This window comes from Leucoraja erinacea, chromosome 2, assembly GCF_028641065.1.
Source record: "Leucoraja erinacea ecotype New England chromosome 2, Leri_hhj_1, whole genome shotgun sequence".
Classification (NCBI taxonomy): domain Eukaryota; kingdom Metazoa; phylum Chordata; class Chondrichthyes; order Rajiformes; family Rajidae; genus Leucoraja; species Leucoraja erinaceus.
In genome coordinates, this window is record NC_073378.1 from 80,309,208 (window position 1) to 80,320,706 (window position 11,499).

The 11,499-nt window shown below is 43.2% G+C and overlaps 1 protein-coding gene across 1 annotated transcript in view; it reads left to right on the forward strand.

The window, feature by feature from the left end:
- The window catches only part of ube2ql1 (ubiquitin-conjugating enzyme E2Q family-like 1), a 35,212-nt gene extending 29,246 nt beyond the window's left edge, over positions 1–5,966 (forward strand). The window contains exon 2 of the mRNA XM_055659131.1: positions 5,653–5,966. Coding sequence (XP_055515106.1) covers positions 5,653–5,784 — 132 coding nt within the window. The 3' untranslated portion in view covers positions 5,785–5,966. The remainder of the gene's footprint in view (positions 1–5,652) is intronic.
- Positions 5,967–11,499: the final 5,533 nt, after the last annotated feature.

Sequence of the window (11,499 nt, forward strand, 5' to 3'; positions counted from 1 at the left end):
TAATTGGCTGGTAAAAACTGTAAATTATCCCTTTTGTGTAGGGTAATGCTGGTGTATGGGTTGGTCCCCAGTTGGCTCGGACTCTGTGAACCGAAAGGCCTGTTTTCGTGCTGTATCTCTAAACTAAATTGGAAAGTACATTAGTAGAAAGGGGGTTGAAGTCTTGTAAGCAGAGTTCATGGTTCTTGGGGGAAAAAATAAAATAAAAAGCAGGTTCTCGCTGGATCTCAAAGGATCTCATTATAATAATACTGATGAGTATGCGAATAAGAAGATGAAATGGATAAATGTGGGGCTGATTAAATGAAGTAAGAAGATCGGCTTTAGATTCCAGAGGTATCAGGATCATTTCTTGGGGAGATGGGAGAACTGCAAGTCAGATGTGTTGCACCTCAACAAGAAAAGGTTTCTTCAGAGTGTTCCAGTTTTCTCCTACATCTCAAAGATGTGCTGGTTGGTAGGTAAATTGGCTACAGCAGATTGCCCTGGGTGTGGGTGAGTGGTAGAACAATTGGGCAGGTCTTAATGAACATGGAAGAAAGTAAGTTACAGGGAAATAAGTGAGGGAATAGGATTGATGGATTGCTTCGAGAATCAGCATTGACTCAAAAGGTTGAATAGGCTGTCTTTGTTAACTCAAGTATGTTGAGAGGAGACATGAGGTATAAACTTGGGAGAATGTTGTTCTCATCCAACTGCAGCATTTCACAATATGTGCAGAGTATCATCAAACTGAGAATCATAGAAATCCACAGCATCAAATGGGCCATTTGGTCCTTTGTGTCCATGCCACCCTAGAAAGAGTTATTGTGACTCAAGGGGCTGACCCACTTGGGCGACCTAGTTGGCGAGGTTAGGAGAGTTTGAAAAAATGTCATGTTGAAGACCTCCTTCGACTATTTAGAAGACCTCCTTCGATTATGTTGAAGACTAGCTTTGTCTAGCTATGACTAGCTACGACTAACTTTGGGAAAATTGGACACCAAATAGTGGAAAGTGAAGACGACCTCCTTCGACCTCCCTTCGACTATGATGAAGACTATCTACGACTACCTTCGATTACCTTCGACTGCCCTCGATTACCTACGACTAACATGCCGACCTACTATGACTAAACCTACGAGTAAAAATAGTATCGATTTTTTTTTTGCATGGCGACCTTTTTATGCTCGAGGGCATTTTTCAGCATGTTGAAAAATACGCCGTAACCTAGCTGAGGCCTCGCGTACACGGGGACTACTCTCGAGCATGAAGGAGAATTACAAAGACCTCCTAGGACCTCGTGTCGACCATGCTGCGAGTATGAGTTGAGGGCAAACTCGCCAGAACTCGTGGATTAGGTCGCCCAAGTGGGACAGCCCCTTAACTCCTTTCACAGCTCACACTGTGAAATGAGTAATTCTCCTGTCCCACTTAAGCAATTTTTTTAGGCGACTAGGCTGTTGCCACATGGTCGCCTGTATGGTCTCCTCAGTCTCCTGTATGGTCTCCTCAGTCTCCTGTATGGTCTCCTCAGTCGCCTGTATGGTCTCCTCAAATATATTTTTTTCCAGCTCTCACCAACACATTTTTTTGCATCCTTCCATATAGGAGGGTAATTATTTTAAAGGCATTCAATTTGTAGCAATTCTCCCTCAGAATTCCAAATTTACTCTGCTGGCTCAGAGTAAAAACATAGTCACACTTTATTAGCCAAGTATGTTTTGCAACATTGGAGGAATTTGATTTGCCTTTAATGATGTATAACCAAAATGATAACGATTTTGCATCAGTAACATTCTCTCCAATGAGTGAATGGTTTAAACAGCATCATTTTTCTGGCGTATTCACATTTGAGAGTTCTGATCAACAGAAATTGTTGTTGGGAACCCAGACATATGACACAAATGATAAATGACTCAAAAGAGACATGCACAGTGCATGTGTACATCTTCAATATGTGATCCCAGCAGGTAGATTCCTGGTGGGGAATTCAAGTTGGAGACTGAACAGTTTAGTGCTGTGATCCAGCATATGTTGTTTACTTCAATATTAGTACTCATGTATCATCATGGACCTGCTACATCACGCGTCCTCTTGCGTATTTGTTGTTTAATTACCCTGTAAAATGGAGTGAAAAATATTATAGAATTATGCAATCAAGTTGACTGATTTAATCCCCACTGGCATTATTCTTGAGGACTGGAAAATACCTGCCCTCTTTTTTGTGTTTCCAACATTTGTTTTTCAATTTATTGGACATTTCTTTGAGGACTGTCTATATATATAAAACAAATATTTAGAGGAGCAGCTACTTAGTCACTGGTTTAAAAAAAAAGAGGTAAGACAAACTTGAATTGTTTTCTCTGGAGCATCAGAGGCTGAGGAGCGACCTGATAGAAGAATAAAATTGAGAGGCATAGATGGTCAGTTTAACTTTCTCTGGGTGGGAATATTATATTTATATATAATTATCATTAGACTTAAGGAGGTGTGGGGGGGGGAGCATTTATTTTATTACACAGGGAGAGATAGGTGCCTGGAACGCACTGCCAGGGAGGTGAGGAAGCAGATATAAATGGAAATATTTACAGAGATAGGTTGAATAAGTTAGGTCTTTATTCTCTGGAGCGCAGAAGGTTAAGGGGGGACCTGATAGAGGTCTTTAAAATGATGAGAGGGATAGACAGAGTTGATGTGGACAAGCTTTTGCCTTTGAGAATAGGGAAGATTCAAACAAGAGGACATGACTTCAGAATTAAGGGACATAAGTTTAGGGGTAATATGAGGGGGAACTTCTTTACGCAGAGAGTGGTAGCGGTGTGGAATGAGCTTCCAGTGGAAGTGGTGGAGGCAGGTTCGTTGGTATCATTTAAAAATAAATTGGATAGGCGTATGGATGAGAAGGGAATGGAGGGTTATGGTATGAGTGCAGGCAGGTGGGACTAAGGGGAAAAACATTTGTTCAGCACGGACTTGTAGGGCCGAGATGGCCTGTTTCCGTGCTGTAATTGTTATATGGTTATTTAAGGGGCATTTGGACAGTCACCTGAATGGACTGGGAATGGAGGGATGCAAATCATGTGTAAACTGGTGGGATTAGTTGTGTTGGCATCAAGGTGAGCTGAATAGCAATTCTTGTGCTGTGCTGGGCAATGTTCTAATTAAAATAAATGGGATATTGGGAGTTTAAAAGAAAAACAAGTCACAAACATAATCATAAGCAGCAGACAGATACCTCTCCAAGCATTTAGCTACATTTTACAGGAACATTGATGGAATCTATTTGGTTGTCTTATTTATTCTGCGTGTCATTAATTAGTCATTCAACAATGTAAGACCTGATTCAGAATAGATTATTAAAGTAATGTGGACCATAGTGGACATCCTATACACCACCCTATGCTCAAGCATGCTAAGATTCAATGGAGATGGCAGGATTTGAAGAGGAATGAGGAAAACGCGAGTAGCAAATTGCGTGGAAACATTTAATGATATTTTAACTTCGTAACATAGTTTGATCTGCCAAGTGTGCAGGAAGGAACTGCAGATGCTGGTTAAACTGAAGATAGCCTCAAAATGCTTTAACTCAGCGGGACAGGCATAACCTCTGGAGAGAAGGAATGGGTGTCATTTCGGATTGAGACACTTCTTCAGACTGACGTAAGGTGGAAGGGAAAGATACATAGATAAGGAAGTGTGAATACAGAAGGGAAATGAAGTTCAAGGAAAATGTAGAATAGACCGTTGTTAGCTGGGAGAAGGTAACAATATAGCAAAGAGATTAAAATGTAGTCAGAGACAGTAAGATTGGTTGGAGAACTGGGAAGGGGGAGGGATGGAGGGAGGGAAAGCAAGGGTTACTTGAAGTTAGAGAATTCAATGTTCACGCCGCTGGGGTGTAAGCTGCCCTAGCGAAATATGAGGTGCTGTTCCTCCAATTTGTGCTGGGCCAACGGGATCCCACCACTAGCCACATCTTCCCATTTCCACCGCTTTCTGCAGACTCTTCCCTCCATAACTCCCTGGTCTTCCCATCCAAGCCACCCCCTCCCCAGGTACTTCCCCCTGCAACCATAGGAGATGCAACACCTGTCCCTGTTCCTTCCCCCCCCCCCCCCCCCCCCCCCCCCCCCCCCCCCCCCCCCACCCCCCCCTCGACTTTGTCCAAGGACCCCAACAGTCTTTTCAGGTGCAGCAGAGGTTCACTTGCACCTTCTCCGACCTCATCTACTGTATCCGTTGTTCCAGGTGTGGACTTCTATATATCGGCGAGACCAAGTGCAGGCTCGGCGATCATTTCGCTGATCACCTCTGCCCAGTCTGCCTAAACCTACCTGATCTTCCGGTTGCTAAACACTTTAACTCCCCCTCCCATTCCCACACTAACCTTTCTGTCGGGACTCTTCCATTGTAAGAGTGAGGCCCAGCGCAAATTGGAGGAACAGCACCCCATATTTCGCTTGGGCAGCTTGCACCCCTGCGGTATGAACATTGATTTCTCTAACTTCAAGTAACCCTTGCTTTTCCTCTCTCTCCACCCCTACCCCTTCCCAGTTCTCTGACTGATATAATCTTCCAAAGCTCTGCTGCCTGTCTCCAAACCTGTACCAATCAACAATGAACTTTATTCATTTTCAATCATGTAATGCTTTGATTTTAAAATTGTGATCTTTATTGAAATCTTCCACAGTTTTGCCCCTCCTTATCTCTATAACTATCTCCAGCTCCACAGACCTTTGGTAAAGCTGTGCTCCTTTAATTCTGGTCTGGAAATCCCCAGATTTGTTTATTTGCTTATTGGCAGCTGTGTCGGCACCTCCAAAAAATAATTCCTTCCCTAAATCTCTCCACCTCCCTAATATTTATTTCTCCATAGTGGTTTTCCTCTAAGCTTATTTCCTCAACATTACTTGCTGCAATATTTTTATGTTGTTTTGCTGAACAATTTATTGTTTAATAAAGCTCCAATGAAACTTTGGGACATATTGCTTCATTAAAGGTGTTATATTGCTGGTAGATTTTGACCAGATTTGCGGGTTTCTAGGTGCAGATAATGTAAGTTCCAGCAGGGGATGAAGTGCACTCCTATTTTGATTAGGTTCGGATACCCTTCATAAGGGAATTATTATTGTGACTGTAGAATGGAATCTTGAAGTGTGGATTACTTGTGAAATGTTTATTCTATTAACTAAATAATCCCACAGTTTTAGACCTCATACATCCACCACCAATTAGCCTATCCCTCACCATGCAAGATTCTCCATGTGTGGGCATCCTCTTTGCCAGTGGAACAACATGCTCAGATCATCTGTTAAACTTAAATAACACGTTTAGGAAAGAACTGTAGAATCAAAGGTAGACACTAAATGCTGGAATAACCCGGTGGGCCAGGCAGCATTTCTGGAGAGAAGGAGTGGGGACATTTCAGATCGAGACCCTTCTTCAGACTGACATGTTGTTTGGTCGGGCCAATTCCTAATGATGGTGCATTTGCCCCTCTCACTGGATCCCAATGCTGATTGAATGGAGAAAGTAATTGGTCAACTTTTGTTTACAGGCTGACTTTCACGGTGGGAGTTCCCCGCATAGCATTGTGTGATCTTTGGTTGTTACCTGTTGGATGAACAAAGTGAAATAGCTGGTCTAATTTATCTTGTCTTTCCATCGTAGGGTCGAATTTGCAGAAAAGTGGGGAAGACAAAGAAAGCCTTCACTCGCAAAGAAGCTGAAGCGACATTTAAAAGTCTGGTGAAGACGCACGAGAAGTATGGCTGGGTCACCCCCCCTGTATCCGACGGCTGAGCCACAGAGCTCGCAACGTTTTCCAACCCAAAAACACTTTCATCCTCTCAGTGCTGTTTACGATGCATTCTTTCTATTTCAGCTTCAATTAGACGTGGCAACACAAAGGAGACATTTACATTATTTATGAAAAGAAATGTTTACGGATAAAAGCCTGAAGGGATTTCTTTTTTGGGGGGAGGGGTTGCGGGTGGGGGGGTTAGGGGGGGGGGGGGGGGAATGACATGCTTGTTGCTGGAATTGAGTTCACATGAATTTGGTTCTTATGCATCATGTTTGCATCATTTGCCCGTCCTGCGACACGGTAGTGTGCTTCTCACCATGTTAAAGATAAACAAATGACATCATGTATTGCATTCTTCACCGTTCTACTAATTTAAATTTAAATGGAGCTGTTAATATTTAATTCCCAGGTGGCAAGCATAGGTTGACATTTTGCTGTGCTGTTTCTCACAGGTCAATTGTCAATGCAACTTGAAGATTGTAATTTGTGTGGAGCTGTGCTCTTGTTGCTAAAAAAAATTAAATTCTATGTCTTGTAGCTGGCTATTGATCACTGAAAGTGAACTGTTCTATCTTCAAATCCAGTGAGATGAAAGTAGAAGGTTTATCATGTTTCAGCATCATTGTTGATTGGCACTGCTGTACATTATTTATATTTAAAAAAGTCTTTAGCAGGGGTGGTCACCTCTCATTCAAACTGACATCTCACAGGGTTAATGTGCCTATGTGGTAAATAATGTCACAGTAAATAGTAGAATTGTACATCAAATGTGTGTGGGAGTAAGGAAAGCAACATGCTCATGATAGATTGTAGAGGAGTAGCTTTTAAGACAATGCAGAGATACAATTCAAATTCCTGCATTAATTAAATGTCTTAAATGATTCAGATGTTTCAATTCCTGCTGTATCTGCATGTTTAAGGAATAAGTGGTTGCTAGTTTGCTGAAAGAATGTCGCTGTCATTTGTTCTGTGTCAAGAGCTATTACATTTTGTCAAGTGGTAATGGCATTTGTGTTTTTCTGTTTAATTTATTTGTGGTTTGCCAAATGCATAGCCTTTTGAGCATGTGACGGGTATTCTGACTGAAGGGGAAAATCTTCAAGATACCAAGTTTGATAATGTCCGTGGGGGGGTCAATCACGCTTATGTACAGTTCTTTAGTGACCTAGTATTTGGAAAGGCATGTAAAAGGCAAAGAAAGAAAGAAGAATGGATGAAAATATCATAATGGACAGAAAATAAATGCTCTTTTTAATCTGCTCCAGTATGTTGATTCTCTTGTTGCATTTTTACTTTCATCCTGAACAGTACAGATGGTATGATTCATAATACAAAATTTTCATTTTTCACACAGACGTCGGGATATGAAATCTTCTTGGCCTTTTAAAAGGTTCGGCAAAGCTAGCAATTATCATAACTATGACTGTGACAGAGTTATAGCATGGAACGGGCCTTTGGCCCAACTTGTCCAGGCCAACCAACATGCCCCATCTGCACTAGCCCTACCTATCTGCTCTTGGCCCATAACCTTCTCAACCTGTATTATTCATGTACCTGTCCAAATGTCACTTAAATTCTACGATAGTACCTGCTTATTTTTCTGTCTAGCTAGTGACGTAACTGAATATCTTGCAGGCTACTTCAAAGAACGATTAAGAGACAGCGAAAATGCAATAGAAATTTAGTAACGAAGCAGAATGTACTCCCTAAAGGACACTGTTTCAGCACTGTTATTACAGATAACCGGTTTAATGTGTACAATTGTTGAAATGAATTCACGTTCACAAATTGCCATGTTATCAATCCAAACCTCTAGCATATTTGTCTGGTAAAGGAATCTGTTATTGCATCTATCAACATGGTACTATTTTAATTTCAAATAAATTAGCACAATGATATAAAACTACACATTTAGTTAGACTAATGACTGATGAGTCATTAGTCAGAAAGGTAAAATGACTGAACATTAATGTGGTTTATTTTCTCTCCACTGATGCTGCCTGACCTTTTGGGTATCCCCAGTATTTAGTTTTGTTTTTGGTATCACAATGTCAGACCAGGTTATTTTAACTCTTTGATTTCAATTAAATGTTGCAGGATGTCTAAAAATAAAACGAATACAGGTGTCAACGTTTCATGAAATAATGACCTATTTCAATTTAACTTGGCAAATTTGGGGTTGGAATTAGATGAATCGGATTTGCTTAACTGATTGACAAATTAGAACACATTTTTCAATATCCTGTTACATTTTCTGAATCTTTGATCTTATCAAAGGAAGAAGCTTGACTCCAAATTATTTTAAAAATGTGCCCATTATTTTAACATCGGAAATCCAGCAACTATTTTAGTCTCCTGTAAACTAAAAGATTCTCAAAGTTATCACATTTTGCATCGGAGGGCATCGACTGTCTTTGTTGTAGGGAAATGACCTCATCGATCCTGGCACCTGGAGGCCACCACAACAATATCCCGATAAATTGTGCCTCAGATAAATAGAGTGGCTGCTCCATGTCCTTTGTACCACTCCCAGCTTTGATCAACATAAATCCTCATGCGACTTCTGGTGATAGTTCTTATTTGGAAATACTGCATTGCTTTAAGGCACACAGATAACTACACACTCATGGAATTGTGTTATTATTTTTGCACCACTCAAATAAAGGTTGAAGAAATCATCTTTTATGGACAAGACCAAGTGCACTTCTTTTGACAGCAGTGTCATTTTATCACATTTGACACAATATCCAGACCACTGTTCTCACATTCCACAAACGTTCCAACAGTCATTTCAACATAATGAAACTTGTTCTCCTGAAAGAACAATAGGTGGCACAGCAGTAGAGTTGCTCCCTTGCAGGAAATGCAGTGTCAGAGACCCGGGTTCAATCCCAACTACGGGTGCTGCCTATACGGAGTTTGTACATTCTCCCGTGACCTGCGTGGGCTTTCTCTGAGATATTCGGTTTGTAGGTTAATTGACTTGGTAAATGAAAAACTTGCCCCTAGTGGGTGTAGGATAGTGTTAAGGGCCTGTCCCACTTGGCCGTCATTCGCACGCCATTTACACGACCTGCTAACACGTGGGCAGGACGGGCGCGTGGTGTGGAGGAGTGTGGTCTTCGACCTGCACGAAATCTTCGCGTGTCACCGGTCAGTCGCGTAACTGACGGCCAAAGTGGGACAGGCCCAAGACCCTGGAGCGGTGCAACGTCTCACCTCCAACAGCAGCAGAAGCAGGCAAACGATCGCCGAGCTCGGCCTGGGGCTCACGGCCGTTGCGGATCCGCCCCCACTCCTACTCCCAGAGCGGGGCCAAGACGATTGGAGATATACACAAAATGCTGGAGTAACTCAGCAGGACCGGCAGCATCTCTGGAGAGAAGCAATGGGTGACGTTTTGGGTCGACCCGAAACATCAGCCATTCCTTCTCTCCAGAGATGCTGCCTGTCCCGCTGAGTTACTCCAGCATTTTGTGTCTATCTTAAAATGATGTAAAGCGCTCCAGACGGCTGTGCTACCGGCCTGTCGTCTAAATGACAGCCAAGTGGGACAGGCCCTTTAATGTGCGGGGATCGCTAGTCAGTGCGGACCCGATGGGCCAAAGGGCCCGTTTCCACGCTGTATCTCTAAACTTGCTGGAGCATACATGACGTTTGCAGTCTGTCACAATCCAAAAGATTGGAAAAGATTATAGGGAAGTTTCCCTTTCGACCCAGGGAATGGGACAACCACTCATTTCAAGAAAGCACTAAATGTTTATTATAGAATCCAAACAAAATGGTTTTCAGTGCAGAGGAGCTCCACTTACTCAATGCTTTACACAACCTCGGGATGCTGTTTTATTTTTAAAAGGCGGCCATTATTTTAACTTTGGAAACTAAATAGAACACACAGACTTGGTGGGCCGAAGGGCATGTATCCGTGCTGTGTCACTAAAGTCTAATGGAAGGGGCCTTGATTCTGTGCCTCTGACAATGCAGCACTCGCCAGGCGTGCAGTGCTGCTGGAGCTCACTGGAGCGCCGCTCGGCACCTCTGTAAAATAACATGGGAACTTTAGCGGGGTAACCTGGTTGAAAGAGTGGGATGGGGAAGACCCATCACTACTGAGGTTCCCTGTAGGAGGTGTGGTGGGGTAGCAGTAGGACCTAGTGGAGTCAGACCACGTGCTGTTTGCATCGTGGAGGTGGGCCTGGTGCTGAGCCTGGAACTCTGGTGAGGTAATGGCTCTGGCCCACTGGTGGCTGGTGGAGAGGTGAGAGGCGGAGTCGATGTGGGAGGCTGGAGTAGAGATACGGGGCAGCGGCAGCAGCATCGGTGGCCCCGGGGAGGTGGTGAGAGCCGGTGACAACAGCGCGGTGGCCCCAGATTGGCGGTGATTGTCGGCAGTTACGGTGGTTCAGGCCTGGGTTTGGCTGGGAAGGCGGTGGACGTTGTTGCTGCTCATCATGGTGGCAATCTCGGTTTCGTGATGGTTGGGCAGGTGACACCGCGGTCCAGCAGGCGGTCGGTCAAGTCGAGGAATGTCGGTGGAGGGACCGGTGGAGGGCAATCTTGTGATCCTTGGTAGAGTCCAGATAGGCGAGGAAGTGGTTGTTGAGGGTGTGGATCTGGCGTTGAATGAAGTAGAGTTGTGGTCCATTGCAGGCGTGAGAGTGTGGGCGAGCGGGTGGGTGAGCGAGCGAGTGGGTGTGTGTGAGTGTGTGTGTGAAGGCCCAGAGCTGCGGGAGAGTCAGGGCGAGTTGGTGCCGGGCCGCCACCTCTATAACAATACATGATTACCAGCTTTTTCTTTACTTGTTTGATAATTATATTTCATGATAATTAGTGAGTGCAACCATGCAATATTTTGTCACATTATTAAATTGTTTATATTATGTTTTATTGTACTAGTTATACACTGGGATGTAGTGATAGGCTATAATCTTGTTTGACCCTCTTGGGAGACTAGCTTGCCCCCCCCCTTCCCCTTTCCCCCTCAAGCAAAACCAGCAAAACCTGAAATGACACCCCTGTTTGACAGCTCCAGCACCTAAAAAATTAACACTGCAACACTGGCACTCGCTCAGTATTGTACAAGAACACGAGATCAGCAGGCAGCCTGGCCCTTCAAAGCTGCCCCACTGACCTGTGCAGGTGTCCACTCCCCTATAACCCTCAATTCCTCATTCAAATATTTATCTATCACAAAGCATGGAATGCAAATAGAGCCCATCCTTTTCTGACTCTGAAGCGTAAGTGCCACTATTGAGTCACTGGATACTCATCACAACAGCCATATGGCATGTGACAAATGGAGCCACATATCATGGTTTCTGGGTCATAGTGTTAAATATACAAGAACACAATGTCTTTTGTTTCTACACTTCTGCAAAGATTTCAGTAATATAATTGTGTTCCTGCAAGAAATTACTGCAGTTAGAAGAAGAAAGATTTCTCTGATAACTGACAGAATTAGTGTCATGTTATACTGAGGCACTCCGAACAGAAACCAAACTGCAAGAACAATCAGCAGCAGAGATAAAGCCAATCGTCAAAACACAAAAAATGTCTTTGTCCACCATAAAGCCACAAAAGAGTCTGCAGGATCAGACGACTTCATAATCATTTGAAATTTGCTATTACAGCCAACAATGTTGCCTTGGTTCTTTGATTGCTTTATAGCACTGTGTCACATTTAGAATTGTCCATTATTCTATTGTTAATGA